This window comes from Hyperolius riggenbachi, chromosome 8 (genome assembly GCF_040937935.1).
Source record: "Hyperolius riggenbachi isolate aHypRig1 chromosome 8, aHypRig1.pri, whole genome shotgun sequence".
NCBI classification, from domain to species: Eukaryota; Metazoa; Chordata; class Amphibia; order Anura; family Hyperoliidae; genus Hyperolius; species Hyperolius riggenbachi.
The window spans coordinates 36,147,294-36,175,261 of record NC_090653.1 but is presented as its reverse complement, the minus strand read 5'-3'; the positions used below and the strand labels follow the sequence as shown (position 1 = coordinate 36,175,261).

The window sequence follows — 27,968 nt, the reverse complement described above, 5'->3', positions numbered from 1 at the left end:
GCATACAGTATTGCAGCCAATATCCCGTCCTGTCCCTTAAGTGCAGCCCATACCTCCTCCAGGCCCCCCAAGTGCTGCAATTATTCACTCCCTTTTATGCAGCCCAGTATCCCCCCCCCCCCCCCCCTTTTCCTTGTTAATTGTTGTGGCCAGGACTTTCAGACCTGTGTTTTCTTAGCAGTTCCTTTATCAAGAAAGTGCCACTTGCTACAGGGTAAATTGCTGCAAATGGGAATGTAACAATTGGTACACACAGTGTGCTCAGTGTTGCTTGTGACTCATGTATAAGTCGACCCCTATACTTTTATTAAAGAGAACCCGAGGTGGGTTTGAAGAATATTATCTGCATACAGAGGCTGGATCTGCCTATACAGCCCAGCCTCTGTTGCTATCCCAAACCCCCCTAAGGTCCCCCTGCACTCTGCAATCCCTCATAAATCACAGCCACGCTGCTGACAAACAGCTTGTCAGAGCTGGCTGTGTTTATCTCTATAGTGTCAGTCTGCTGCTCTCCCCGCCTCCTGCAGAACTCCGGTCCCCGCCTGCATCCTTTCCCTCCCTGCTGATTGCAGGGAAGGGATGGGGGCAGGGACCGGAGCTATGCAGGAGGCGGGGGAGCAGCTGAGACTGACACTACAGATGTAAACACAGCCTCACAGCACGGCTGTGATTTATGAGGGATTGCAGAGTGCAGGGGGACCTTAATGGGGTTTGGGATAGCAACAGAGGCTGGGCTGTATAGGCAGATCCAGCCTCTGTATGCAGATAACATTCTTTAAACACACCTCGGGTTCTCTTTAAGTGAATCAGACCTACATTTCTAGACTTATACACGAGTATATACAGTACTTTTGCCACACACATGTAGGTTTTAATTTTTTCAATAAATACATGATTAGATATAATTTTTGTGTTATTTTAACAAGGATTTTTTAATTTACTTATAAGACTTTGTTTGAAAATCAGATGATGTCTTTGGCCTCAAAAAATGGGGAGAAAAAGTCCCTGAGTCTTACATACAGAATGAAGGGAATCCCTAACTTACTAACGCCCACCGATATGAACCCTCCTTCTGTCCCCAGTGTGTCCCTGGCCCCTCCAGTATTCTGCTTCCCCTTCCCATTTGTGTCTGCTCCCCCATGTATCATTAGACGTGTAGCAGAAGTGCGTCTTACCTAATCAATGGTTCCCACGAAGATCAGAGACTTCTTCTCTTTCGCACTGCTCCTCTAGTGATGGCTTCTGTTGATCACATCATCAACAAAAGACGTCACTAGTGGGAGCCGTGCAAGACAGGAGAGGAAGCCATGGATTAGGTGAGACATGTTGCCGCTACACTGCTAATTATACGCCAGGGAGAGACAGCGTGGGGGAGCGGAGACACACGGGTGGAGCGGGGACAATGGGGACACATGGGGGACAAAAGGAGACACATGGGGATAGAAGGGGACACACAGGGACACAGGAGGACACACGGGGACACCAATTGGGGGGAGAACATGTACAAGATGATCCTGGAACATGGATGCACCAGGTTTAGTATTTTTTCTTAGTTTTTGCCCTCTAAACCCTCGGAGTGTCTTATATTCTGGAGCGTTTTATATTAATATAAAAAAATACAAAAGGGTTTCAAACTTACAAGCACCACTGTAAATAATGACAACAATACACAATAATGGAGGACATATTCTGCACACATAAATAACCTGCAGGAATGACACATAAGGAGCTACTTACTGCTGGTGCCCCTGTAGCCATTTGTTCTCCCTGCAAATATAAAACAGTTATAGAATTACAAACAGAAATCAGCAAGTATGAGCTAGATAGAATCTGATTAAAAATACAGTATTGCCTGGTGCTTGATACATGTTCTTGCCAGTTGCTCGAGAAGTCAAACAACCAGCGTAAAATTAACACTAACCCCCTCCAGATAAACTGCAGAGCACAGCGCAAAAGACTTACAAGCCCTCCAGGGCTGGTCTTCCTCAGTCCTGCAGCTGCTTTGCTGCGTCCCCTACATGTGCATGTGACCAGATGCAGTTCAGGTGACATTCCAGGAGCCAAACATCAACGCAGTACAGAACAGCCGACAGCTGCAGGACTGAACAACACCGGCACTTGGAGTCGTTTCAGCTGTGCTCTGCAAACTCTGAAAGGAACACCCCCATTTTCTCCCCTCCCAGGGATGCCGGTTAGTTGAGACTGCCAGTTTCCTGAGTCCTGGATAACCAGGACTGTACTGTATTTGGAATTGTTTGGCTGTGTATAGGTGGCCATACACAGTTCAGTTTTGCCTCAGTTTTTTAAAATGATCAATTCAACATGCCCAGCCGGTCATTTGTGGAATTTTCTATAAAACTGATCAAGATTTGTTGATTAGCTATTACTAAACAATAGAATTTATTTTTGAGCAATCGAGAAAATCAAATCATTTTAATGTATAGTGTGATTGTATAGAGAATCTGTATAAAAACAAATGCCCTGGTGGGTACTCACACTGACAAATTGTCGGCTGTGGCTTACGAGGGGCACAATGAGACCACTGTGAGACAGAAGAGGACGGGGGAAGCCCTGATAGGATCCAGAGACTTCCCCCTCACCCGAGGTAAGTAGCCCCCAGGGGCACTTTTTTTTGTACAGAGTCTCTTCAATTAAAGCAGAGACTTAAGATGGCCACACCCTAGTCACAGTGGCCAACAGAGAGATCCCTCTCGGATCACTGAATTCATCCATGGCATTCTATTGGTTGTGGCTCCCATTTTTTGTTCGGCCCTCTGGGATCATTATCTGATCTGAGAGGGATTTATCAGATTTATCCCTCCACACGCTACAGTGCAGTGGTTATAACACCATGTATGCCAAGAGCGGACATGCGATGGTGTAACCCAGCGATAGAGGGGCCGTAATAGGTCGCATCTGATCGCAGCTGTGGCCGTGCTCAGATGGGTCTCCATGACTCCATGAATTCACTGCCTGTCAACTGTCCATCTGAAAGAGACCTAAAAGCCCAGAGTTGTCCGAATGTAAAGCATCTATCCACGTTTCACCATGTTTAAAGGGAACCTTAACTGAGAGGGGTATGGATGTTACCTTTTAAACAATAAGAGTTGCCTGGCTGTCCTGCTGATCTCTGTGGCTGCAGTAGTGGCTGAATCACAGGCCTGAAACAAGCATGCAGCTAATCCAGTCTGACTTCAGTCAGAGCACCTGATCTGCATGCTTGTTGAGGGGCTGTGGCTAAAAGTATAAGAGACACAGGATCAGCAGGAGAGTCAGGTAAGTGGTATTATTTTAAAAGGAAAAATCCATATCCTTCTCAGTTTAGGTTACCTTTAACCACTTAAGGACCACGTGAATTTTCATTGATCTGTGCTGGGTGGGATCTTCAGCCCACAGCACAGATCAGGTTTGAGGCAGGGCGATCAGACTTCCCCCCTTTTTTCCCCACTAGGGGGATGACCTGCTGGGGGGGTCTGATCGGCGCCGCCTGTTTGTGTGTAGCGGGGGGGGGGCTCCTCAAAGCCCCCCTCCGCAGCACTATTCTGCCCTCCCTCTCCTCCCCTGCTCTCCTCCTTTCTATGGGCGGTACAGGACGGCGATCCGTCCTGTACCGCCTCTGATAGGTTTCAGCCTATCAGACGGCGGTGATCCCCGGCCAATCAGAGGCCGGGGATCGCCGATCTGCTTTACGGCGCTGCTGCGACAGCAGCGCCGTAGGATGTAAACACCGGGGATTTCTTCCCCGGGTGTTTACATTTCGCCTGCGAGCCGCGATTGGAGGTTCGCAGGCTGTTCACGGAGACACCCTCTGTTAACTTCGTGCGGCCATTTCCATGGAAACCCACAAACGACCAGCAGCCACCTATCGGCATTAGGCGGTCATTATGTGGTTGAAGGAAACCTAAAGCCAGGTAAAGAAAATGAGTTTCGCTTACCTGGGGCTTCTACCAGCCCCCTTCAGCTGTCCTCAATGATCCTCTGTTCCCCTGCCACGGCTGTTTCAGTTTTGCCGACTGGGAGTCAGCGGGCCACTGTGCCTGCACGGATCAGTCAACGCGTATCCTTGTTCGCATTCCCGTCCGCAAGAACTTCCTGCGCAGGTTTTCTCATACTGCTGCTACGCAGGATGCTATTGCGGACGGGAATGCAAACAAGGAGACGTGTGGAAAACGAAACTAAGCCGCGGCGGGGAGATAGAGGATCACTGAGGATGGCCACAGGGGGCTGGTAGAAGCCCCAGGTAAGTGAAACTCATTTTCTTTACTTGGCTTTAGGTAAAATTTAACACAGGACTCAACTTACAAACCAATTCAATTTACAATCTCTTGGAACAAAAACTGACCACCTGTATACAGAACTTAGTATATATTAAGGTGTACCCAAAAGTAGAAGAAAGCGGAATGGCTGGCACTCAAGCAGACTGGCACCAACTCACAGAGGTTGCAGAAACTCCTCCATGCTCACAGCCTGTAGAATTCAGATGGGTTAATTTTTCAGTATCAATGTTACAGATGTGGAAAAGGGACAGAGGTGGACACAACTATGTTAGTGGGCTCAGGCCCTAAGGTACATCAAATTACAGCACAAAGGTTTTAAGGCTGGCCCAGCAGTCATTTCATGGGAAACCCCGGCTTTATACTTTGTGTGGCCGTTCGTATACAATAAAATGGAAAGTTAAAGAGAAGGTCCAGGGTAAAAATTAAACAAAAATCAACTTACCTCAAGCTTCCTTCAGCCCCTGGCAGCTGTCCTGGGCCCTCGCTGCAGCTTTGATGGCTCCCAGTCTCCTCCGGTGCAGATGCCGACCTCGCCAGGTCGACATCTACTTGCGCTCCAATGTGCGGCTCATGGAGTCACACTGACGTCCTCCGGTTTGTACTGCACAGGCGCAGAACTACTGCACAGTACAGTCTGTCAGCGTGACTACATGAGACGCACTGTGGAGCGGAACTAGGCCTCTAATACCGGAGGGGAGCCCGGGCCACCGGCAGGGAGCAGAGCTGTGACGAGCCGAGGGCACAGGACAGCTGCCAGGGGCTGGAGGAAGGCCGAACTACATTTAATTTTTTAAAATTTTTTGCCCTGGATGTGTCCTTTAAGCAGGCTATAGACGCATCGATTTTGCAGTTTGATTAGTGGCAGATTCAAGCACTAATCTGCCAGAAAGCCATCATGACCGATTGATTGAATTCCAATTGATTTGGGCCTAAAATCCTTCAGAAGTATCAATCGGACAGGGCGGGAAGTTTTAGGTCAAGTGGGGTGGGGCAGGAGCAGTGATTATCCACAAGTCATAGCATTTTGGTTTAACTGGCTTTCAATAGATTTCAGAGTCAGAGTGCTGTGTGTGGAAGGAATCAATCCCTTTACAATCAGATTTCAGTGAAAGAGGGATCTGTAGTTTTGCAGCCTCAGGGGGGAAATTGATAGACTGGAAAAAATAAACTCTGGGAATTTAAAATCCTCTGGGGTAATACTTACTCTTATATGCAATGACTCCACCAGTAACTGCAGCGACAACAAGCAGACAGCAGATGGCAGCAGCAGCAATCACAGCAGGATGGAGGCCATTGTCGGGTTCTGAGAGAGACACAAAATGAGATGTGATAATGCCGAGATCCAATATTTTAAGAGATCAGAATTACCTCAAAGTGAACCTGGCGCCTAAAAAATGTAAAAGTTAGATACTTACCTAGGCCCCATCCCCTCCTCCATCCCTCCATTGTGCTTGGGGACCAAGATCCTGTTATTTTAGGATCATGTCCATTTTTAACATATCTGTTGTGTCCGTTGTGGTAGTTGAATGCAAAGCCCCGCCCCCCTGCGTTACTTTTTCAGACACCACGCAGACAATGGTTTTCCTTGCTGTCTGACGGACAACCATAACCAAAGTGAATGGATACAGCAGATCATACATCAGATTTGCTGTAACTGTCCACGTTCCCAATGCAGCATAGCGTGGAGCCAGCATAAGAGGTTGTGCAGTCACCCACCATAGTTCAGTATGACCAGGGGTGCAGCTAAGGTTTTTGTGGCCCCAAGCGGACTATAGTAAGTGGCGAAAAATGGGTGTGGCTACCCCGCATAAGTGGGCGTGGCCATGCCATGTGGGTGGAGCTTGGGGCGGGGCTGTTTGCGGGGAAAAATGGATGTGGGGGTGATTGAGGCGCGCGCAGCGCCGAAGGATGGGCGTGGCCATGACATTGTATGGGCGGAGCTTAACCGTAGCACAGCAAATATAGCCAACTATGACCATTAAATAATAAATGCAGCAACAGTTACCCCAGACACCAGAAAATAAAAACGCAATTTGTGCAACATTTCAGCAGAAAACAAACGCAATTTGTGCAACATTTCAACAGAAAACAAACAGAATTTGGGCCACATTTCAGCAGAAATCAAACGCAATTTGGGCCACATTTCAGCAGAAATCAAACGCAATTTGGGCACATTTTCTGCAGAAATCAAACGCAATTTGGGCACATTTTCTGCAGAAATCAAACGCAATTTGGGCCACATTTCAGCAGAAATCAAACGCAATTTGGGCCACATTTCAGCAGAAATCAAACGCAATTTGGGCACATTTTCAGCAGAAATCAAACGCAATTAGGGCACATTTTCAGCAGAAATCAAACGCAATTAGGGCACATTTTCTGCAGAAATCAAACGCAATTAGGGCACATTTTCAGCAGAAATCAAACGCAATTAGGGCACATTTTCAGCAGAAATCAAACGCAATTAGGGCACATTTTCTGCAGAAATCAAACGCAATTAGGGCACATTTTCAGCAGAAATCAAACGCAATTAGGGCATAGTTCAGCAGAAATCAAACGCAATTAGGGCACAGTTCAGCAGAAATCAAACGCAATTAGGGCACATTTTCAGCAGAAATCAAACGCAATTAGGGCACATTTTCAGCAGATAAACACAATTAGGGCACATTTTCAGCAGATAAACGCAATTAGGGCTGCAAAAAGAAAAGAATTTGCTCACCTGGCACTGGCAGAAGTCTTCTCTCCCCGTCTCCTCTCCTGGCCGGCTCCTCAGGCGCGCAGTTCCCACGGAGCTCCCTCCCTCCTCCAATCTCCCGCGCTGATTGAATGCAGGGCTACGGGAAGATGGCCACCCGAAGCCCTGTACTGGAGACATAAATAGTCTCCAGAGCAGGGCTTCGGCGGCGGCCATCTTCCCGTAGCCCTGCTCTGCCAGCCCCGCGGGGCTGCGGGAAAAGAGTGACGTCACGCCGCCGTCACGGTGCCGCCGAGGCCCCTAAGACCTTGAGGCCCCAAGCGGCCGCGTGGTCTGCTTGGTGCCTCTCGGCGCCCCTGAGTATGACCCTGGAAAAGGCTGAAATCTCTTAGCCTCCCTGGCAGGATGATTATTTACAGAATTTAGGGTCTTTTATGAACATTTCAGACCCTAAAATCAGGAAACAATCATGCTGCCAGGAAGCCAGCAGCAGCCACTGCTCTCGCTCACCTCCCTGGGCTCCAGCGCTGCAATTTTACCTTCATCCACCGGGTGGCGCTGTTACACTTTGGTGAGATCAATGACGGCGATCTCACCAGAGTGACTCAGAGCCTTGGAGGACAGGAGATAGAAGGGCTACCGACATCTGGATCACCCGGGAGGTATGTAAAAGCTCCCCGCTGCTTCCATTCACTTCCATTAAACCTCCGGCGACCGTAACCAAGAATTGAACTTCATCCCAATCAGTAGCTGATACATTCTTTCCCATGAGAAATCTTTTCCTTTTCTCAAATGGATCATCAGGGGGCTCTGTGTGGCTGATATTGTGGTGAAACCCCTCCCACAGTGTGATGTCAGGACCATGGTACTGACAGTTTCCTGTCTGTGAACCTCATTGCATTGTGGATAATAGCTGTTTACAGCTGTTTTCAACTGCCAATAATTACAAAGCATATGCTTGTGTCTCTAACTGTCCCAGAAGGGCAGTTCGGGAGTGCGTCGATAGCGGCGTTCGAATGCCCGACGACCGACGCAATACAGCGGGTATACATTACCTGTTATGGCTGGCGCGAGTCCCCGCTGTCACTGCTGTCTTCTCCGCTCTGGTCTCCGGCATGCTTCACTTCTTCCTGCCCGGCAGGAAGTTTAAACAGTAGAGGGTGCTCTACTGTTTAAACTTCCTGCCGGGCAGGAAGAAGTGAAGCATGCCGAAGACCAGACCAGACGAGAGCGGAGAAGAAGACAGCAGTGACAGCGGGGACTCGCGCCGGCGGAGCAGGTGATGTATGCGGGGGGCGGAGGGGGAGCGGTGCGGCAGCAGCACCACCACCACCGATTGAGAATGGTTTCAGGCTGAAATCGGTTCACAATCTGTTTGCAGTAAAGGTGCCCATAAGATCCCTCTCTGATCAGATTCGATCAGAGAGGGATCTATCTGTTGGTCGAATCTGATGGCAAAATCGACCAGTGTATGTCCACCTTTAGTAATATACATATGTCCATCAGTTTGAGGCCAATTTTGCAAAGCGATCTCGATTGGCTCTCGGTTTTTGTCTCATTTTGGAGATTATTCTCTGGAACCTAAAAATAAATCCAGCAATTGGGTTCTTAAAAGTAGACTATGGTTAGGCATTTATTCAACTGAAATGTACAAACCTTTAAGACCATACTTACTCACCCCATGTGACGGTGATGGTCTCCTCCAGGCTGCTGTGCTCCACATGGCAGGAGTAAGTGTCGCCCTCCCTTGTTGGCACTTCCACGCTGACTCTGGTCTGATAGGTGCCGTCAGGATGGGGGAGGATGGGACTGGCTTCATCTGAAGGAATATGGTCCTCTCCATTCCTCACCCACTTCACATCCACAGCTCGGGGGTGAAACCCGTACGCCAGACACTGAAGTCTTGTCACCCCGTCTGGCTGCTGACGGCCCCACACCTTCACCTCCGGACGCACTGACAGGAGAGAGAACACAGTGAGGGGCTGCTGGGGACACAATAGGGGGCGCTGTGTGTGCTCTGCACTGACAGGAGAGATAACACAGTGAGGATCTGCTGGGGGAACAGAAGGGGGCGCTGTGTGTGCTCTGCACTGACAGGAGAGAGAACACAGTGAGGATTTGCTGGGGACACAGAAGGGGGCGCTGTGTGTGCTCTGCACTGACAGGAGAGAGAACACAGTGAGGGGCTGCTGGGGGAACAGAAGGGGGCGCTGTGTGTGCTCTGCACTGACAGGAGAGAGAACACAGTGAGGGGCTGCTGGGGGCACAGGAGGGGGCGCTGTGTGTGCTCTGCACGAAGTACAATGAATGTCTATAACCGATAGGATCAAAGTTAATAAAACTCCAAGACTTTTAGGCAGTGATGGGCAGAAGAAACAAGTGCTAGAGGGGAACAATAAAACATCAGTCACTTGACATATTACAGCATGCTAAACACCAAGCCTGCAATATGTTTGTGGCACTCCACACACTATGGGACTGTAGTTAAATAAATCACACATCAGGGCTTAAAGGAACACTATCAAACCAAATGTTCTAAAATGACAATGTCTAAGCAGCTGTGTAAACATTGTCCTACTTTTTACCAGAGGCAAAAGCTGTAATTCATTGTGTGCAGATTTTAGCTACATTTGGAATGTCTCATTTGCATTGGCGAATCTCTGCAGTCTGACATGTTAAGAACAGTGTAACAGTAAAGCAGAGCAATGGATCTAGTATCAGGTTTCACACACTACAGTATTACAAATGTTTATGCTGCACATAAGATACATTTCCTCTCCTCTCTGCAGAAAGCTCTCAGAGACAGGCAGTGAGAGCTTTCTCTCACACATACGGTAGGTTTCTCTCACACACAAGGTTAACAGATGCAGTGTGAGGGAATCCCCCTTCCTTAATGATGTAGTACATCAGATTTTGGCCATCACTGAAGTGTGAAAGGAATTTGATAACAGTAAACAAAGAGATAAGAATTTAAATGTATACACCCATACTTAGCAGCACTTCCCAAACAATTCCTATCTCAATTGAAAAAAACAAAACATGTTGATAGTGATTCCTTTACCTTTAACCCCGAGCTGAACTCATGGTAGCCACTGGGAGGTCTATGCAGAGCAATGTGCGCAGCGGGCGTTTTAACTTACCTCCCGGGGGATCCCGATGTCGGCCGTCATTCTTCTTCCTCTTCTCCAAGGATCTGCTTCCCCCTGGTGAGATTTCTGTCTGTCCTGATGATGACAGCCGGAAATCTCACTACAGAGTTACAGCGTTTCCCCCTGGAGGACGGATGGAAAACTGCAGCACTGGATCCCAGGGAGGTGAGTGAGTGCTGGGCTGCTGCAGATCTCCCTAGCAGCATGATTTTTTCCGGGTTTTAGGGTCTGAAAGCATGAGAAAAAAATTGCACTGCTTTTCGACCCTAAAATCTGGAAATAATCATAACGCCAAGGGGGTTAAGGCTGCATCGCTGATGTGAATGCTCAGAAGGGATACACTTTATCATTATATACTGTATATATGGTGCACAGTCACCTCTCCTCTCCAGATCTTCTCTCCCATTGTTGATGTGTCTCTTCAGCTCCTCCAGACATTCATTCTCCAGGTAAATCTTCATTCTCTCCCCCAGCCTCATGTCTGGACTGTCCCATAACTGTATAGTGAGATGAGCCTGGTACACAACTGGGATGTGTGCGCCACTATCCATGTCCAGATAGATGAAATCTCTGCCGTCGTACCCATCCAGATCGTACCCCGCAGTTCTGCCGTCATCTCTCAGCTCACAGCCGTACATCCACTGGAGGCAATGGATCCCTGCAGACAGCACAGAACATGTTATATGGCAGCAGAGCGTGTGCGGTCATGTGTGTGATGTACTGGGGTGGACCGACAGGTACACTTTTTCACAATTTCCTCCTCTTCCTGATATTTCCAGTATTGGATGATGGAGATGTGATGTGTACTGGAACTGTCCATCCCAGAGTCACAATGGTCACCTTGTATTCATGAGAGGGTTCGCTATAAACAGAAATGGCCAATAATATACAATCAGGGCTGTAGAGTCGGAGTCGAGGAGTAGGAGCAGTTTTTGGGTACCTGCAGTCGGAGGTTTCATAATTGAGAAGTCGTTTGATTTTTTTGTACCGAATTCCACAGCCCTGGTATGTATTCAACGAAGGAGTCAGAGTCTAAGCAATTTTGGGTACCTTGAAGTCGGAGTCAGTGGTTTCATAAACTGAGGAGTCAGAGTCGGAGTTGAAGTCAGATGATTATTGTAGTGACTTCACAGCCTGGCTCAAATGAAAATGATAAGCAGCTTCAAACTGGATTAATCAAGAAAGGCCACAAGTGCCTCTGATTTGACCACATAATTTGCATGTAATTTGTATGACAGTCAGATTCCTTTGTATGCCATTGCCTTTCTCTGACTATAAACACAGCCTGGAGATTAACCATGATCCCTGTGTAATGATTAGGGTACAAACACACCTCCAATTTTGATTGGCCAATCACTGGACAGTTTTACCACCTCCATGTAGAACGAGAGCTTACCTACAAAATCTGGCTATAGTATTAAAAACCTGCTGGCCCGCACGCAACTACATGGAGGTGGTACAATTGTAAAAATCTAAATTGGATGTGTGTGCAGCCTTCAGCCTGGTACACACTTTCAATTGTGGTTGGCCAATCACTGCTCAATGTAGTATGGACAGGTATGAAATACTATGAGCAGATTGTGTAAGTAAACCCTCATACTACATGGAGGCGGTAAAATTGATCAGTGATTGGCCAATTATAATTGAAAGTGTGTACCATGCTTAACTTGTGAGTAGATTATCTGCCCGATCCAATAAAGTCCAAAGTAGGTTAGCACACCACAGTTTATTTAAAGCCAAAGTAATTGAATTCTTCAAAGCATGTGTCAACGCAAAGTTCTGGCAAATGTTTTGGGGCCATGGCGGGTCTCCTTCCTCAGAATAAGTGCAAACAAACACGTTTATCTGCACTTATTCTGATGAAAGGGCCCCTACGTGGCCCCCCAAATAATTGTCGAAACTTCATGTTGACTTGAGCTTTGAAAAATTAATTCAACTTTAAACAAACCGTTGAGTGTTAACCTACTTTGGACTTTATAGCATTGGATTGGTGTTGCTTGCCACCCAGGTTATCCACCCAGCTACCTGGAAAGGTGTGCCACTCCAAACCATTCACTTGACTGCATCTGCCTAATCTGGGATACCACATCAAATCCATCAGCTCCACAATGAGTAGACATTTGTAGATCTCTGATCAACCGATCCTTTGGTCAATCTTCTTGATGAGGGCTATCTATAGCCCTGTACACACCAGGAGTTCTCTGTCGCTTGGCATGGATTGATACATGATCCCTTGGGCTACAGAGCACCACCGACACTACAGATGCATCATCAGCCTCCAGGATAGCGTATGTTGCTATGCCTGGGACATAGGGAGAATGTGCGACTTGGATTCCCACAGGTGGGGGAGCTAGAAGAACAATGAAACTGGCCGGTGCTCAGGGGCTCCAAGTCTATGGTGTTTCTCCTAACAGACACGGTTATATTGACCTGAAGAAGCGGGTGAGGCCTGTGAAACGCCTCAGCCTTTGTGTCCAATAAATATCTATTTTAATTCATTCATCATCTGAGGTAAGACCACTTATTGTTTCCAACAGCGCACAAGAGCTATATACACCCTGGGGCGCCCCCTCCCACCTGTCACATACATTTGTCACATAACACACACACAGTAAGAAATGTCCCACCTTCAGTCTGGTTGAATCGCTCCATCATAGTGTGAACGCCTTGCTTGTACGAGGGCTCGCGGACGTGGAATAATTTTGTGTATCTCTCCCAGTATTCCGGCTCCATCTTCTTCATCCACTCAGCCCTGGAGTACAGCTTGCGGGTGTCACTGTTATAATGCAGGATCTCCCGATCATCCACATACGCCACAGCTGAGAACTCAGGCAGCCCGAATCCCGGACCCGACACGCCCGTGTAGTAATACCGCAGAGAGTGCGAGTCTGAAATAGAAATGATATGTGAGGGGGATTAGGCTCTGTCAAGGCAGCTGACATTTATAGATTGTTTAGCTACGCTCACTCTGAAAAGCACTGAAAAAGAAAGCAAAGCAGAGGCCATGCGTTGCTGTATGAGCACAGCCACCTGCATTGCCTAGTGTAAACCTAGCGTGGCCTTGCAGTGTGCTTGTGAAACTGAGGCCTGTGATCAGTGGTGGCTGGATAGTGCGCTGATTAATGGATAACTGTAGCGAGAAATACAGTGGTGTGAAAAACTATTTGCCCCCTTCCTGATTTCTTATTCTTTTGCATGTTTGTCACACTTAAATGTTTCTGCTCATCAAAAACCGTTAACTATTAGTCAAAGATAACATAATTGAACACAAAATGCAGTTTTAAATTATGTTTTTTATTATTTAGTGAGGAAAATAACTCAAAACCTACATGGCCCTGTGTGAAAAAGAAATTGCCCCCTGAACCTAATAACTGGTTGGGCCACCCTTAGCAGCAATAACTGCAATCAAGCGTTTGTGATAACTTGCAACAAGTCTTTTACAGCGCTCTGGAGGAATTTTGGCCCACTCATCTTTGCAGAATTGTTGTAATTCAGCTTTATTTGAGGGTTTTCTAGCATGAACCGCCTTTTTAAGGTCGTGCCACAACATCTCAATAGGATTCAGGTCAGGACTTTGACTAGGCCACTCCAAAGTCTTCATTTTGTTTTTCTTCAGCCATTCAGAGGTGGATTTGCTGGTGTGTTTTGGGTCATTGTCCTGCTGCAGCACCCAAGATCGCTTCAGCTTGAGTTGACGAACAGATGGCTGGACATTCTCCTTCAGGATTTTTTGCTAGACAGTAGAATTCATGGTTCCATCTATCACAGCAAGCCTTCCAGGTCCTGAAGCAGCAAAACAACCCCAGACCATCACACTACCACCACATTTTACTCTTGGTATGATGTTCTTTTGCTGAAATGCTGTGTTACTTCTATGCCAGATGTAACGGGACACACACCTTCCAAAAAGTTCAACTTTTGTCTCGTCGGTCCACAATGTATTTTCCCAAAAGTCTTGGCAATCATTGAGATGTTTTTTTTTTAGCAAAATTGAGACAAGCCTTAATGTTCTTTTTGCTTAAAAGTGGTTTGCGCCTTGGATATCTGCCATGCAGGCCGTTTTTGCCCAGTCTCTTTCTTATGGTGGAGTCGTGAACATTGACCTTAATTGAGGCAAGTGAGGCCTGCAGTTCTTTAGATGTTGTCCTGAGGTCTTTTGTGGCCTCTCGGATGAGTTTTCTCTGCGCTCTTGGGGTAATATTGGTCAGCCGGCCACTCCTGGGAAGGTTCATCACTGTTCCATGTTTTTGCCATTTGTGGATAATGGCTCTCACTGTGGTTCGCTGGAGTCCCAACCCTTTAGAAATGGCTAGGGCTGCACGATTTTAGGGAAAAATCGAAATTGCGATTTTTCTCTCAGAAATTGCAATTTCGATTTTTCCCCGATTTTTTTTCAAATGCTGGGGGGGGGGGGGGGGCGCCGCACTACCCGGTTCGCTGTCTGTAATACTTTGCTTCTGGCCCCGCTGTGCGCGGATTGGCCAGAAGCAGTGAATATGTATGAATGTTAATGAGCAGGGGGAGGGGGCGGATCCACTCCAGCGAGCGGCCGGGCACATACAGCATTACCAATCACTGGCTAGCGTTGGAATGACGGCAGCGGTAGGCGTAGCTGTACAGAGCATACAGCTCCGCCTACCGCTGCCGTCATTCCATCGCTAGCCAGTGATTGGTAATGCTGCTGTATGTGCCCGGCCACTCGCTCGAGTGGATCCGCCCCCCGCTCATTAACACTCATACATATTCACTGCTTCTGGCCAATCCGCGCACAGCGGGGCCAGAAGCAAAGTATTACAGACAGCGAACCAGGCAGTGCGGACCGGATTGGCCAGAAGCAGTGAATATGTATGAGCGTTAATGAGCGGGGGGCGGATCCACTCGAGCGAGCGGCCGGGCACATACAGCATTACCAATCACTGGCTAGCGATGGAATGACGGCAGCAGTAGGCGGAGCTGTATGCTCTGTACAGCTCCGCCTACCGCTGCCGTCATTCCATCGCTAGCCAGTGATTGGTAATGCTGTATGTGCCCGGCCGCTCGCTGGAGTGGATCCGCCCCCCTGCTCATTAACCCTCATACATATTCACTGCTTCTGGCCAATCCGGGCACAGCGGGGCCAGAAGCAAAGTATTAAACAGCGGACCGAAAAACCGATGGTACTGACGATCAGCAGATCGTCTTGCCACGAACCGCGGTTTCGGTTTTAAACCGAAAAACCGTGCAGCCCTAGAAATGGCTTTATAACCTTTACCAGACAGATAGATCTCAATTACAGTACTTTTGTTCTCATTTGTTCCTGAATTTCTTTGGATCTTGGTATGATGTCTAGCTTTTGAGGTGCTTTTGGTCTACTTCTCTTTGTCAGATAGCTCCTATTTAAGTGATTTCTTGATTGAAACAGGTGTGGCAGTAATCAGGCCTGGGGGTGACTACAGAAATTGAACTCAGGTGTGATAAACCACAGTTAAGTTATTTTTTAACAAGGGGGGGGGCAATCACTTTTTCACACAGGGCCATGTAGATTTGCAGTTTTTTTCCTCACTAAATATTAAAAACCATCACTTAAAACTGCATTTTGTGTTCAATTATGTTATCTTTGACTAATAGTTAATGGTTTTTGATGAGCAGAAACATTTAAGTGTGACAAACATGCAAAAGAATAAGAAATCAGGAAGGGGGCAAATAGTTTTTCACACCACTGTATGTGCAGGCTGCCAGGTTTATTTAGTTTTAAACAATACCCGTTGCTTGGCAGCCCTGCTGATCTATTTGGCTGCAGTAGTTTCTGAATAACACCAGAAACAAACATGTGGCTAATCTCGTCAGATCTGACAATAATGTCAGAAACACCTGATCTGCTGCATGCTTGTTCAGGGTTAATGGCTGAAAGTATTAGAGGCAGAGGATCAGCAGGATAGCCAAGCAGCATCAACATACTCTCACTACAGTTGTCCTTTAAAGGATATCGGAGGTGACATGTGACATTATAAGATAGACAGGTATGTACAGTACGTAGCACACAAATAACTAGGCTGTGTTTCTTTTTTCTTTTTCTGTCTGAAAGAGTTAAACATCAGGTATGTAAGTGGCAGTTCCAGTCAGGACTGGGTCAGACTACAGTGTGACCCTCACGGATAAGAAATTACAACTATAAAACACTTTCCTAACAGAAAATGGTTTCTGAGAGGCAGGAAAGAGATAAAAAGGGTCATTGGTTCATAGATTTTAGCTCTGGCATACTTCAATGAATGAGTCATTGAGCAAAAACAATAAAACAGAAAAAACATAAAAAGTAGATTTAAATATAAAATAAAACTGTGGAATATTTTAAAAAGTCATTTTTAGGAGAAGGAGGATAGATATCTATCTTCTATATATATAATAGACTAAGTGCCTCAACCTTGGAGCAAGAAGAAGAAGTACTTTGCATGAGAAAATTTATGCGTGCTCAATTACCAAGTTTAAGGCCTCTTTTCCACGGACTGTTGAGCTGTGTGCTCAGCAAGCAGTTACCAGGCAGCAGTAAGCAGTTACCAGGCAGCAGCAAGCAGTTACCAGGCAGCAGCAAGCAGTAACCAGGCAGCAGCAAGCAGTAACCAGGCAGCAGCAAGCAGTAACCAGGCAGCAGCAAGCAGTTACCAGGCAGCAGCAAACAGTTACCAGGCAGCAGCAAACAGTTACCAGGCAGCAGCAAGCAGTTACCAGGCAGCAGCAAGCAGTTATCAGGCAGCAGCAAGCAGTTATCAGGCAGCAGCAAGCAGTTATCAGGCAGCAGCAAGCAGTTATCAGGCAGCAGCAAGCAGTTATCAGGCAGCAGCAAGCAGTTATCAGGCAGCAGCAAGCAGTTACCTGGCAGCAGCAAGCAGTTACCTGGCAGCAGCAAGCAGTTACCAGGCAGCAGCGAGCTGTTACCAGGCAGCAGCGAGCTGTTACCAGGCAGCAGCGAGCTGTTAACAGGCAGCAGCAAGCAGTTACCAGGCAGCAGCGAGCAGTTATCAGGCAGCAGCGAGCAGTTATCAGGCAGCAGCGAGCAGTTACCAGGCAGCAGCGAGCAGTTACCAGGCAGCAGCGAGCTGTTAACAGGCAGCAGCGAGCAGTTACCAGGCAGCAGCGAGCAGTTACCAGGCAGTAGTGAGCAGTTGTAAGAGTTTGAGAGGCATTTTACTGCCTATCAACTGTCCGTGGTAAAGAGGCCTACCCTAGCAAGTCTGGCTTTGCAAATCTGGCCTAATTGGCTATTCATGAGGCAATGTTAATGCAAATTTGCTTTTGCATGCAAAACTATGCAGGGTCAAAAAACCAATACCGCAAAGCGGTCGCCCTGCTACATGCCAGTGATGAGCGAAAATGCAAAAATTTGTTTCGACAAATTTTTACCGAATTTTCGCCTAATTTCGTTTTGACAAGCAAATTTTCCATCTAATTTTTTCGCGTTAATTTTCGCCTAATGCCAGTCATTTTCGCGTTACTTGCGTATTATTGCTGACATTTTCCGCATAAGGGCATTAGCGTCCGCATTCAGAGAAGTTTCTTGCGCAGCATTGCGGACATTTTTCCGTATAAACTTCCGCATAGACTGAATTTCCATGCGGATTATTGTGGACATTTTTCCGCATAAGGGCATAAGCATCCGCATACAATGAATTTTCGATGCTGGTCGAAAACGCAAATATTTCTGAAGATTTTCGTGAAAATTCGCCAAAAACGAAAACGGGATTTTCGATGCGAAACTGCTACATGCTACATTAGCACTATCCAGGAGCGCCACAGGGAGTATTCCCAATGCCCCCTTTTTATACAACCGGGGGGACCGCGGGTCCCAGGCTCTCTCACTGCCTGGGAACCACAACGGCATCCCGGAGGGGGAGGCTAGGTGGTGCAGGTGACCCCCCCCAAGCGTGGCCAGTGCCGGGAGAGCCGTCTGCACCCACCTCCCAATATTAGAAACAGGCACTTACCTTAACGTCCATTGCGTTCTGCTACATGCGCATTAACTTGGGGGCACCACATGAGAAAGGAGTGAAGCATGGGTCACCCCAAGCTTTAGAGCTCAGGGCTGGCTCACATACAACACTCCAGAGGGGGGGGGGGAGGACAGGCGCAGACTACTCACTCCAGGGCTCACACCACCAGAGCAAGCCATCCACCACCTGCCTCCAAAGGATACAAACTGCAAAAAATGCTTTCCATGAGAAAATTAATGCGCATGTAGCAGAACGCAATGGACTTTAAGGTAAGTGCCTGTTTTTAATATTGGGAGGTGGGTGCGGACGGCTCTCCCTGGCGCTGGCCACACTTGGGGGGGGGGGGGGGGGGGTCGGCTGCGCCACCCAGCCTCCCCCTCCAGGGTGCCACTGTGGTTCCCAGGCAGTGAGAGAGCCTGGGACCCTGCGGTCCCCCCGGTTGTATAAAAAGGGGGGCATTGGGAATCCTCCCCGTGGCGCTCCTGGATAGTGCTAATGTAGCATGAACTTATTCCCGCAGGGCGACCGCTTTGCAGTATTGGTTTTTTGACCCTGCATAGTTTGGCATGCGAAAGCAAATGCATATTTGCATGAGCATTGCCTCATTAATAGCCAATTAGGCCAGATTTGGAAAGCCAGACTTGCTAGGGTTAAACTTGGTGTTTGAGCATGCATACATTTTCTAATGGAAAGCCTAAAGGTGGGTACACACATCAGATAAAAGTCTTTGGAAAATGAAAGATCACAGACCAATGTTACCCCCTTCCATGTAGTATGAGAGCCATACCTACACAGTCTATTCTATTGAGCTGAACTCCCCATCAGATAAAATTTTTTGCAAGATGCTGCACACAAAGATGCTGTACACATGCAACAGATCAGTATCTGCAAAAGATCTGTTCCTGCAAAAAATCAGTTTCTGCAAAATGTATTCATAGTCTATGATATCTGCAGATCTCATGCTGGGCATACACGGTATGTTTTCTACCATGTAATCGAGCCGCTGATGGCTCGATTGATAATTTCCGACGTGTCCGATGCCCCGCCGGATCGATTTTGCGCTCGATACCAGCGGGCAGGACAAAAGAAGAAACGAGTGGAAAATAAGAAAGCGCTCGATTACACGGTAGAAAATGTACCATGTATGCCCAGCATAATACACACCTTGTTTGACGGACATTCATCTGCAGATCAGACAATCATCTGCAGATCCAAAGATCCATCCTGGTTGATCTGATCTGCAGATGATTGTCCGTTAAACAAGGTGTGTATGAGATCTGCAGATATAGACTATGAATGTATTTTGTAGGTACTGATCTTTTGCAGGAACTGATCTTTTGCAGATACTGATCTTTTGTGTCTGTACAGCATCTGTGTGTGCAGCATCTTGCAAAGATTTCTATCTGATGGGGAGTTCAGCTCCATAGACTGTGTAGGTATGGCTCTCATACTACATGAAGGGTGGTAAGATTGGTCTGTGATCTTTGATTTTCCAAAGACTGTTATCTGATGTGTGTACCCACCTTTATTCTTCTTGCTTCAAGGTTGAGGCACGTACTCTATTAGATAGATAGAAGATGCGGCGTATGCTACGACGCGGGTCGGCTAGTATATATATAATAGACTAAGGCCACATACAGACATCAGACCATAGTCTTTGGAAAATGAAAGATCACAGACCAATCTTACCACCCTTCATGTAGTATGAGAGCCATACTCTACACAGTCTTTTCTATGGAGCTGAACTCCACATCAGACAGAAATCTTTGCAAGATGCTGCACACACAGATGCTGTACAGACACAAAAGATCAGTATCTGCAAAAGATCTGTTCCTGCCAAAAATCCAATCCTGCAAATTGCAATGATAGTCTATGAGAACTGCAGATCATCATACACACATGATTTAACTGACATTCATCTGCAGATCTGCAGATCTGAAAATCCATCCTGGTGGATCTGATCTGCAGATGAATGTCAGTTAAATCATGTGTGTATGATGATCTGCAGTTCTCATAGACTATCATTGCAATTTGCAGGAATGGATTTTTGGCAGGAACAGATCTTTTGCAGATACTGATCTTTTGTGTCTGTACAGCATCTGTGTGTGCAGCATCTTGCAAAGATTTTTTCCTGATGTGGAGTTCAGCTCCATAGAAAAGACTGTGTAGAGTATGGCTCTCATACTACATGAAGGGTGGTAAGATTGGTCTGTGATCTTTCATTTTCCAAAGACTATGGTCTGATGTCTGTATGTGGCCTAAGTGCCTCAACCTTCAAACAAGAAGAAGAAGTACTTTGCATGAGAAAATGTATGCGTGCTCAAACACCAAGTTTAAGGCCTCTTTTCCACGGACTGTTGAGCTGTGTGCTCAGCAAGCAGTTACCAGGCAGCAGTGAGCAGATACCAGGCAGCAGGGAGCAGATACCAGGCAGCAACAAGCAGTTACCAGGCAGCAACAAGCAGTTACCAGGCAGCAACAAGCAGTTACCAGGCAGCAGTGAGCAGATACCAGGCAGCAGCGAGCAGTTACCAGGCAGCAGCGAGCAGTTACCAGGCAGCAGCGAGCAGTTACCAGGCAGCAGCGAGCAGTTACCAGGCAGCAGCGAGCAGTTACCAGGCAGCAGCGAGCAGTTACCAGGCAGCAGCGAGCAGTTACCAGGCAGCAGCGAGCAGTTACCAGGCAGCAGCGAGCAGTTACCAGGCAGCAGCGAGCAGTTACCAGGCAGCAGCAAGCAGTTACCAGGCAGCAGTGAGCAGTTGTGAGAGTTTGAGAGCCATTTCACTGCCTATTCACAGTCCATGGAAAAGAGGCCTTACCCTAGCAAGTCTGACATTGCAAATCTGGCCTAATTGGCTATTCATGAGGCAATGCTCATGCAAATGCATGCACAAACCCTGCTACATGCTACATTAGCACTATCCGGCTTAGTGCACACCAGAGCGGTTCGGCAGCGTTTTGCGATCCACTTGCGGCTGCGGATACGCTTGGGTAATGTATTTCAATGGGCTGGTGCACACCAGAGCGGGAGGCGTTTTGCTGAAACGCATACTCCCGAGGTGAGGCATTTTTTGGATTGCGGAGGCGTTTCTGCCTCCGATGTAAAGTATATTAAAAACGCAAACCGCTCTGAAAAACGGCAGTTCATATCGGTTTTGCAGGCGTTTTTGTTACAGAAGCTGTTCAGTAACAGCTTTACTGTAACAATATATGAAATCTACTACACCAAAAACGCTTTACAAAACCGCAAAATGCTAGGTGAAATGCTACAGAAAAATAAGAAAAAGCGTTGCAAAATCTGCTAGCATTTTGCGGATATGCTAGCAGTTTTTGGTGTGCTCCAGGCCTCCAGGAGCGCCACGGGGAGGATTCCCAATGCCCCCTTTTTATACAACTGGGGGGACCGCAGGGTCCCAGGCTCTCTCACTGCCTGGAAACCACAGCGGCACCCCGGAGGGGGAGGCTGGGTGGCGTGGACGTCTGGACGACCCCCCCCCCCCCCCCAAGTGTGGCCAGCGCCGGGGAGAGCCGTCTGCACCCACCTCCCAATATTAAAAACAGGCACTTACCTTAACGTCCATTGCGTTCTGCTACATGCGCATTAATTTGGGGGCACCACATGAGAAAGGAGAGAAGCATGGGTCACCCCGAGCTTTAGAGCTCAGGGCTGGCTCACACACAGCACTCCAGGGGGGGGGGGGGGGGGGGGGGGGGGGGAGGACAGGCGCACTCATCCACCAACTGCCTCCAAAGGATACAAACTGCACAAAATGCTTTCCATGAGAAAATTAATGCGCATGTAGCAGAACCCAATGGACGTTAAGGTAAGTGGCTGTTTTTAATATTAGGAGGTGGGTGCGGACGGCTCTCCCCAGCGCTGGCCACGCTTGGGGGGGGCAGCTGCGCCACCCAGCCTCCCACTCCGGGGTGCCGCTGTGGTTCCCAGGCAGCGAGAGAGCACTTTGCAGTATTGGTTTTTTGACCCTGCATAGTTTGGCATGCGAAAGCAAATGCATATTTGCATGAGCATTGCCTCATGAATAGCCAATTAGGCCGGATTTGCAAAGCCAGACTTGCTAGGGTTAAACTTGGTGTTTGAGCACGCATACATTTTCTCATGGAAAGCCTACTTCTTCTTGCTTCAAGGTTGAGGCACGTACTCTATTAGATAGATAGATGCGGCGTATGCTACGACGCGGGTTGGCTAGTACTTGTTTATTTCATTAGTTTATTTTTTCCTCGGGTGTCCTTTAAGGGTTCTGCCTCTGACACAGGAGACCTGTGTTTGAATTCCGTCTCTCCCTGTTCAGTAAGCCAGCTTCTATTCAGTAGGAGACCTTGGGCAAGACTCCCTAACAGTGTTACTGCCTGCTGAGTGCACTCTAGTGGCTTTGAGTCTACCAGGAGAAAAGCACAATATAAATTTTCTGTGTCTCATCTAAATAAAACAATAACGTAATTCTTTACTGTGGCTTTGCTCCTTTGTAGCTTCTCAAATCCATGAGACAGCTAATTAACTTTTAATGTTCAAATTTCATGAGCGACTATGTCCAACCCAGGCACCAGGGAGGAGTGCAGCACGATGTAACAGAGAAGTAGTCAAGATTTCCCTCTCTCCCAATCAATGAACTATGCTGTTACAAGTCCTAAGGACAAATGCTTTTTAAAGGGGAAGTGAAGTAATAGGTATATGGAGGCTGCCATATTTATTTCCTTTTAATCAATACCAGTTGCCGGGCAGCTCTGTTGGACTATTTCTCTGCAGTAGTATCTGAATAACACCAGAAACAAGCATGCAGCTAGTCTTGTCAGATCTGACTTTAAAGTCTGAAACACCTGATCTGCTGCATGCTTGTTCAGGGGCTATGGCTAATAGTATTAGAGGCAGAGGATCAGCAGGGCTGCCAGGCAACTGGTATTGCTTAAAAGGAAACAAACATGGCAGCCTCCATATAGCTCTCTCTTCAGTTCCCCTTTAAAGGACCACTATTGCAAAAAATAGTAACATTTTAAATACATGTAAACACATACAAATAAGTATGTTTCTTCCAGAGTAACATGAGCTATACATTATTCCTCTCCTATGTTGCTGTCACTTACAGTAGTTAGCAGAAATATGACAGACCTGACAGGTTTTTGACTAGTCCATAACCTCATTGGGGGATTCTCAGTAATTATTTTATTCTTTACCAAAGCACTCCCTGAAAAGGATCTATATAAAGATGCAAGCCACCCCCCCCCCCCCTCAACTGTTTACACACTATTCTGGCAGTTGGACTGAGCAACTGCCATTCACTATGTGCTTCCTGAGAATCCCCCACGAGGACCTGGACTAGTCCAAAACCTGTCAGTTCTGTCAGATGTCTACTACCTACTGTAAGTGACAGCAATATAGGAGCAAAGTATTTTATAGCACATTTGCAATGTACTTTTTATTTATAGTAGAAGCAGTAAAGTGTTATCATCCTGATTCAAAACGTCTTGCTTTTTATTTATGTGAGGTTTTTTTTTCATTTCATTTTATTTATTTATTTTTGCAAAAGTGGCCCTTTAAGTGCCTGTAAGGGTTAGTAGTTAGTTTCATCTTTTCCCGAGATGTTTATCGTTGTGGACATTGAGCTGCAGGGAGCTTGCAAGACTGCCAAGAAACAATTGTTTTATCTCTGAGTACAGATGATGAAACACTTAAAGAGACACTGAAGCGAAAAAAAAAATTATGATATTATGATTTGTATGTGTAGTACAGCTAAGAAATAAAACATTAAGATCAGATACATCAGTCTAATAGTTTCCAGTACAGGAAGAGTTAAGAAACTCCAGTTGTTATCTCTATACAAAAAAGCCTTTAATCTCTACGACTTTCAAAGTCCTGGAGAGGGCTGTCTTCTGACTTTTATTATCTCAACTGTTATTGAACAATTTACTTTTTCTCTGCCAGAGGAGAGGTCATTACTTCACAGACTGTTCTGAAAGACTCATTTTGAATGCTAAGTGTTGTGTAATCTGCACATATTAGAGAATGATGCAATGTTAGAAAAAAAACACTATATACCTGAAAATAAAAATATGAGAATATTTTCTTTGCTGCTAATCTTCTAGTAATTATTCATAGTACACAACCAATTCATTATATCATATTTTTTTTTTTCGCTTCAGTGTCTCTTTAAAGCGGACCCAAACCAAACATTTTTTTTATTCAAAATATTTAGTTGCACCACTCTGACACATACAAATATAAATAAACACTCCTTCAAGCCTATGAACATTTCAGTGCATGCTTTTCACCCTCCTCTTTGCATAACTAGGGTTATACAGGTGGCAGCCATTAGCAATTCCTCCTTTGCTGGACACCATCTACTCCACCAGTTTGCTGGATTATTTGCCGGCAATATGAAAGGAAGGGAGGGGTTTCTCCAATAAATGTAAAATATTTTATATTTGTCATCATGCAGCTCAAAAAAGGCTGCTATTTATTATTATAATTTAGAAAATAGATTTTATTTCTGAAATCTTGTATTTTTAGTTTGGGTCCACTTTAAGGCCCATACAGATGTCGAATTTTTCCGGACGGTCGTTTGAACGTCCCGTCGTTCAGTCGTCCGCACGCCAAATCGGGCGTGTGTACAGACTGTCGTCTGCGTGATAAGACTGAGTTTGAGCGATCCGCCGGGCGACCCGTCGTTCGGAAAAATCCGACGTCTGTATCGGCCTTAATCCACAGCAGGCAACCTCTCTGAGCAAGGTACAGTGATTGATATTTTACTGACTGCAAAGCTTTCTGATTGAAGTGCATTTTACATTATTAGACAAGATGGCCGTTTACACACCAAACGCTGGTGTGGGGGAATTGTGATTTTTACATAGATGACATTACTTTTAGGTGTAAGGTAGGTAGGATAATTATACAGGAAATTACTAGAGTGACAGGTTTTTAACTGTATGGCTGTATGAAACTGTGATTCAGCTTTACACAGCTGGTAATTATAGCCAGCAACCATTAATTAAAACATCCTTTATTGCACATAGGTAGGAAACTACATGGTGCAAACATAGGGTGTTGCTGCTGGAAATCCCAGACATGTCCTTTAGTGGTTCTGTAATACAGCATTAAAGCAAAGCTGAAGCAAAAATAAAGTTATCAGATAATGAATTATCTAGATATTATCTATCTAGAAATAGAACATTAGTAGCAAAGAAAATAGTCTCATATTGTTTCCTAGAACATGAAGAGTTAAGAAACTTCAGTTGATATCTGTGCAAAAGTGCTTCTCTGGGCTCTCTGACCCAACTTGGGTGGAAGATAGGCCCGTTTTCTAAAGCACTTATATATCAAAGAAACAGTGAGAGACCGTTTGTGTTAAGGTTTTACTGCATGGAAGTGTAAAGGGTCATTAGCTCTGCTCTGTTTTATAGTTTAAAATACAGAGTGTGGTTTGTAAATTGTAAAGATGACAGAATGATGCATTGTTATAAGTAAAGCTTATATAACTGAAAATAAAAACATGAGACTCTTTTCTTTGCTACTAATGATCTATTAAGTATCCGTACTACACATACAACTTATTAATATTGTTTATTTATAAAGCGCCAACATATTCTGTGGCACTGTACATAGTAGGAAAACAAACAAGGGGTACATAATGATACAGACAATGATATACATCAAATATAGACACTGGTACAAGATACAGAACTGGTGAAAACAATGACAAATGTAACATGATGACTAAAATGTATAACTGAGTGCAAGCTATGAAATGAATAATATTCCAAGACACAAAAGGATAAGAGAGCCCTGCCCTTGTGAGCTTACACTCTAAAGCAGGGGTCTCAAACTCGCGGCCCGCGGGCCATTTGCGGCCCTCGATACAATATTTTGTGGCCCTCGCCGGCAAAAGCTTACTTATAGTTTGATCAGTGCTCCCAAGTAATCCGCCGCATCCCCGCCGCTAAATGAGGGCTCCAGAGCCCCCAAATCGCCCAGGGGGCAATCCGCCAGCATTTCCTGGAAGGAGCAGAGCTTTCAGCTTCAGCTCTGCCCCTTCTGACGTCAATCGCCGCACGGATCGCCACCTCTCCCCGCCCCTCTCTGTGAAGGGAGAGTGAGGGGCGGGCAGAGGCAGCGATGTACCGCAATTGTGAAATTCCTTATGCGGCCCAGCCTCATCCTGACTTTGCCTCCTGCGGCCCCCCAGGTAAATTGAGTTTGAGACCCCTGCTCTAAAGGAATGTGGTGGAAACAAGTTTTTTGTTTTGTTTTCTTTTTCACTTTAGTGTCGCTTTAAGGATCACAAAGCTGATGATTGTGGAACTTGTGACTTTCTCATGCACCTCCCCAATGCATTTCCTCTTTCTTTCATTTCTAAAATAACATGTTCCTCAGAGATGTGTTGGACTTCTCAAACCATTTTGGTGCCAATAGCTGCCCTATAGGGGCCGTACATACCAGCTCAATCATTTCTCATTATCTACAGTGGTGTTCAGATTCCAATTCTTTTGAGATCTGAATATTTTGGGCCAGTAAGCCAAACTGAAAAACGGCTTTTTTTTCTAGGAACATTAAATTCCAGGGGCAGCGGTGAGAGTGTAAAGAGTGTCAGCTCCAGTAAGACAGTGACTTGTGACAGTGATTTGATCAGGAAGAGCTTCTGTGAATAATACCAGGGAACCTCATTGGGCTCTAGAAAGGCTCCCGTTATTGGAATCTGGAAAGATTCCAGTCAGTACGATCTGGAAAGGTTCCACATCAGCGCGATTAGAGAAGGCTCCCGTCAGCAGGCTCAGAGAAGGCTCCCGTCAGCAGGCTCAGAGAAGGCTCCCGTCAGCAGGCTCAGAGAAGGCTCCCGTCAGCAGGCTCAGAGAAGGCTCCCGTCAGCAGGCTCAGAGAAGGCTCCCGTCAGCAGGCTCAGAGAAGGCTCCCGTCAGCAGGCTCAGAGAAGGCTCCCGTCAGCAGGCTCAGAGAAGGCTCCCGTCAGCAGGCTCAGAGAAGGCTCCCGTCAGCAGGCTCAGTGAAGGCTCCCGTCAGCAGGCTCAGTGAAGGCTCCCGTCAGCAGGCTCAGTGAAGGCTCCCGTCAGCAGGCTCAGTGAAGGCTCCCGTCAGCAGGCTCAGTGAAGGCTCCCGTCAGCAGGCTCAGTGAAGGCTCCCGTCAGAGGGATCGGGGAAGGTTTCCTTCAGAGGGATCGGGAAAGGCTCCCGTCAGAGGGATCGCAAAATGTTCCCGTCAGAAGGATCAGGGGAGGTTCCTGTCACAGGGATTGGGGAAGGCTCCATCCAGAGGGATCGAAGAAGGCTTCTGTGAGTGGAATCATGGAAGGTTCCCGTCAGCAGAATCGAGGAAGACTCCAGTCAGAAGGATCGCGTGAGGGCAATCAGTATTAACTTCCCGGAGAGTGTGCAATTGCGGATTTATTTTTAAAGCAAGTAGTAGTGATGGTTGTTTCTAGAACTCATGGAGAAGCATGTGATTTGATTGATCAGCTGATAGATTTGCAAAGCTCTGATTTGTTGTGATCACATGATCAGGACTAGTAAATCCGAAATCTGCTCCCGTCAGCAGACTCAGTGAAGGCTCCCGTCAGCAGGCTCAGGGAAGGCTCCCGTCAGCAGGCTCAGGGAAGGCTCCCGTCAGCAGGCTCAGGGAAGGCTCCCGTCAGCAGGCTCAGGGAAGGCTCCCGTCAGCAGGCTCAGGGAAGGCTCCCGTCAGCAGGCTCAGGGAAGGCTCCCGTCAGCAGGCTCAGGGAAGGCTCCCGTCAGCAGGCTCAGGGAAGGCTCCCGTCAGCAGGCTCAGGGAAGGCTCCCGTCAGCAGGCTCAGGGGAGGCTCCCGTCAGCAGGCTCAGGGGAGGCTCCCGTCAGCAGGCTCAGGGGAGGCTCCCGTCAGCAGGCTC

General features: G+C 46.9%; 1 protein-coding gene across 1 annotated transcript in view; it reads right to left on the bottom strand.

Annotated features, from left to right (window-relative positions):
* Nucleotides 1–27,968, bottom strand: part of LOC137528721 (class I histocompatibility antigen, F10 alpha chain-like) — a 38,512-nt gene that overhangs the window by 6,362 nt on the left and 4,182 nt on the right. Inside the window, exons 2-6 of the mRNA XM_068250232.1 lie at nucleotides 12,746–13,006; nucleotides 10,498–10,776; nucleotides 8,648–8,923; nucleotides 5,482–5,580; nucleotides 1,738–1,767 (exon numbers count right to left, since the gene is read on the bottom strand). Coding sequence (XP_068106333.1) covers nucleotides 1,738–1,767; nucleotides 5,482–5,580; nucleotides 8,648–8,923; nucleotides 10,498–10,776; nucleotides 12,746–13,006 — 945 coding nt within the window. The remainder of the gene's footprint in view (nucleotides 1–1,737; nucleotides 1,768–5,481; nucleotides 5,581–8,647; nucleotides 8,924–10,497; nucleotides 10,777–12,745; nucleotides 13,007–27,968) is intronic.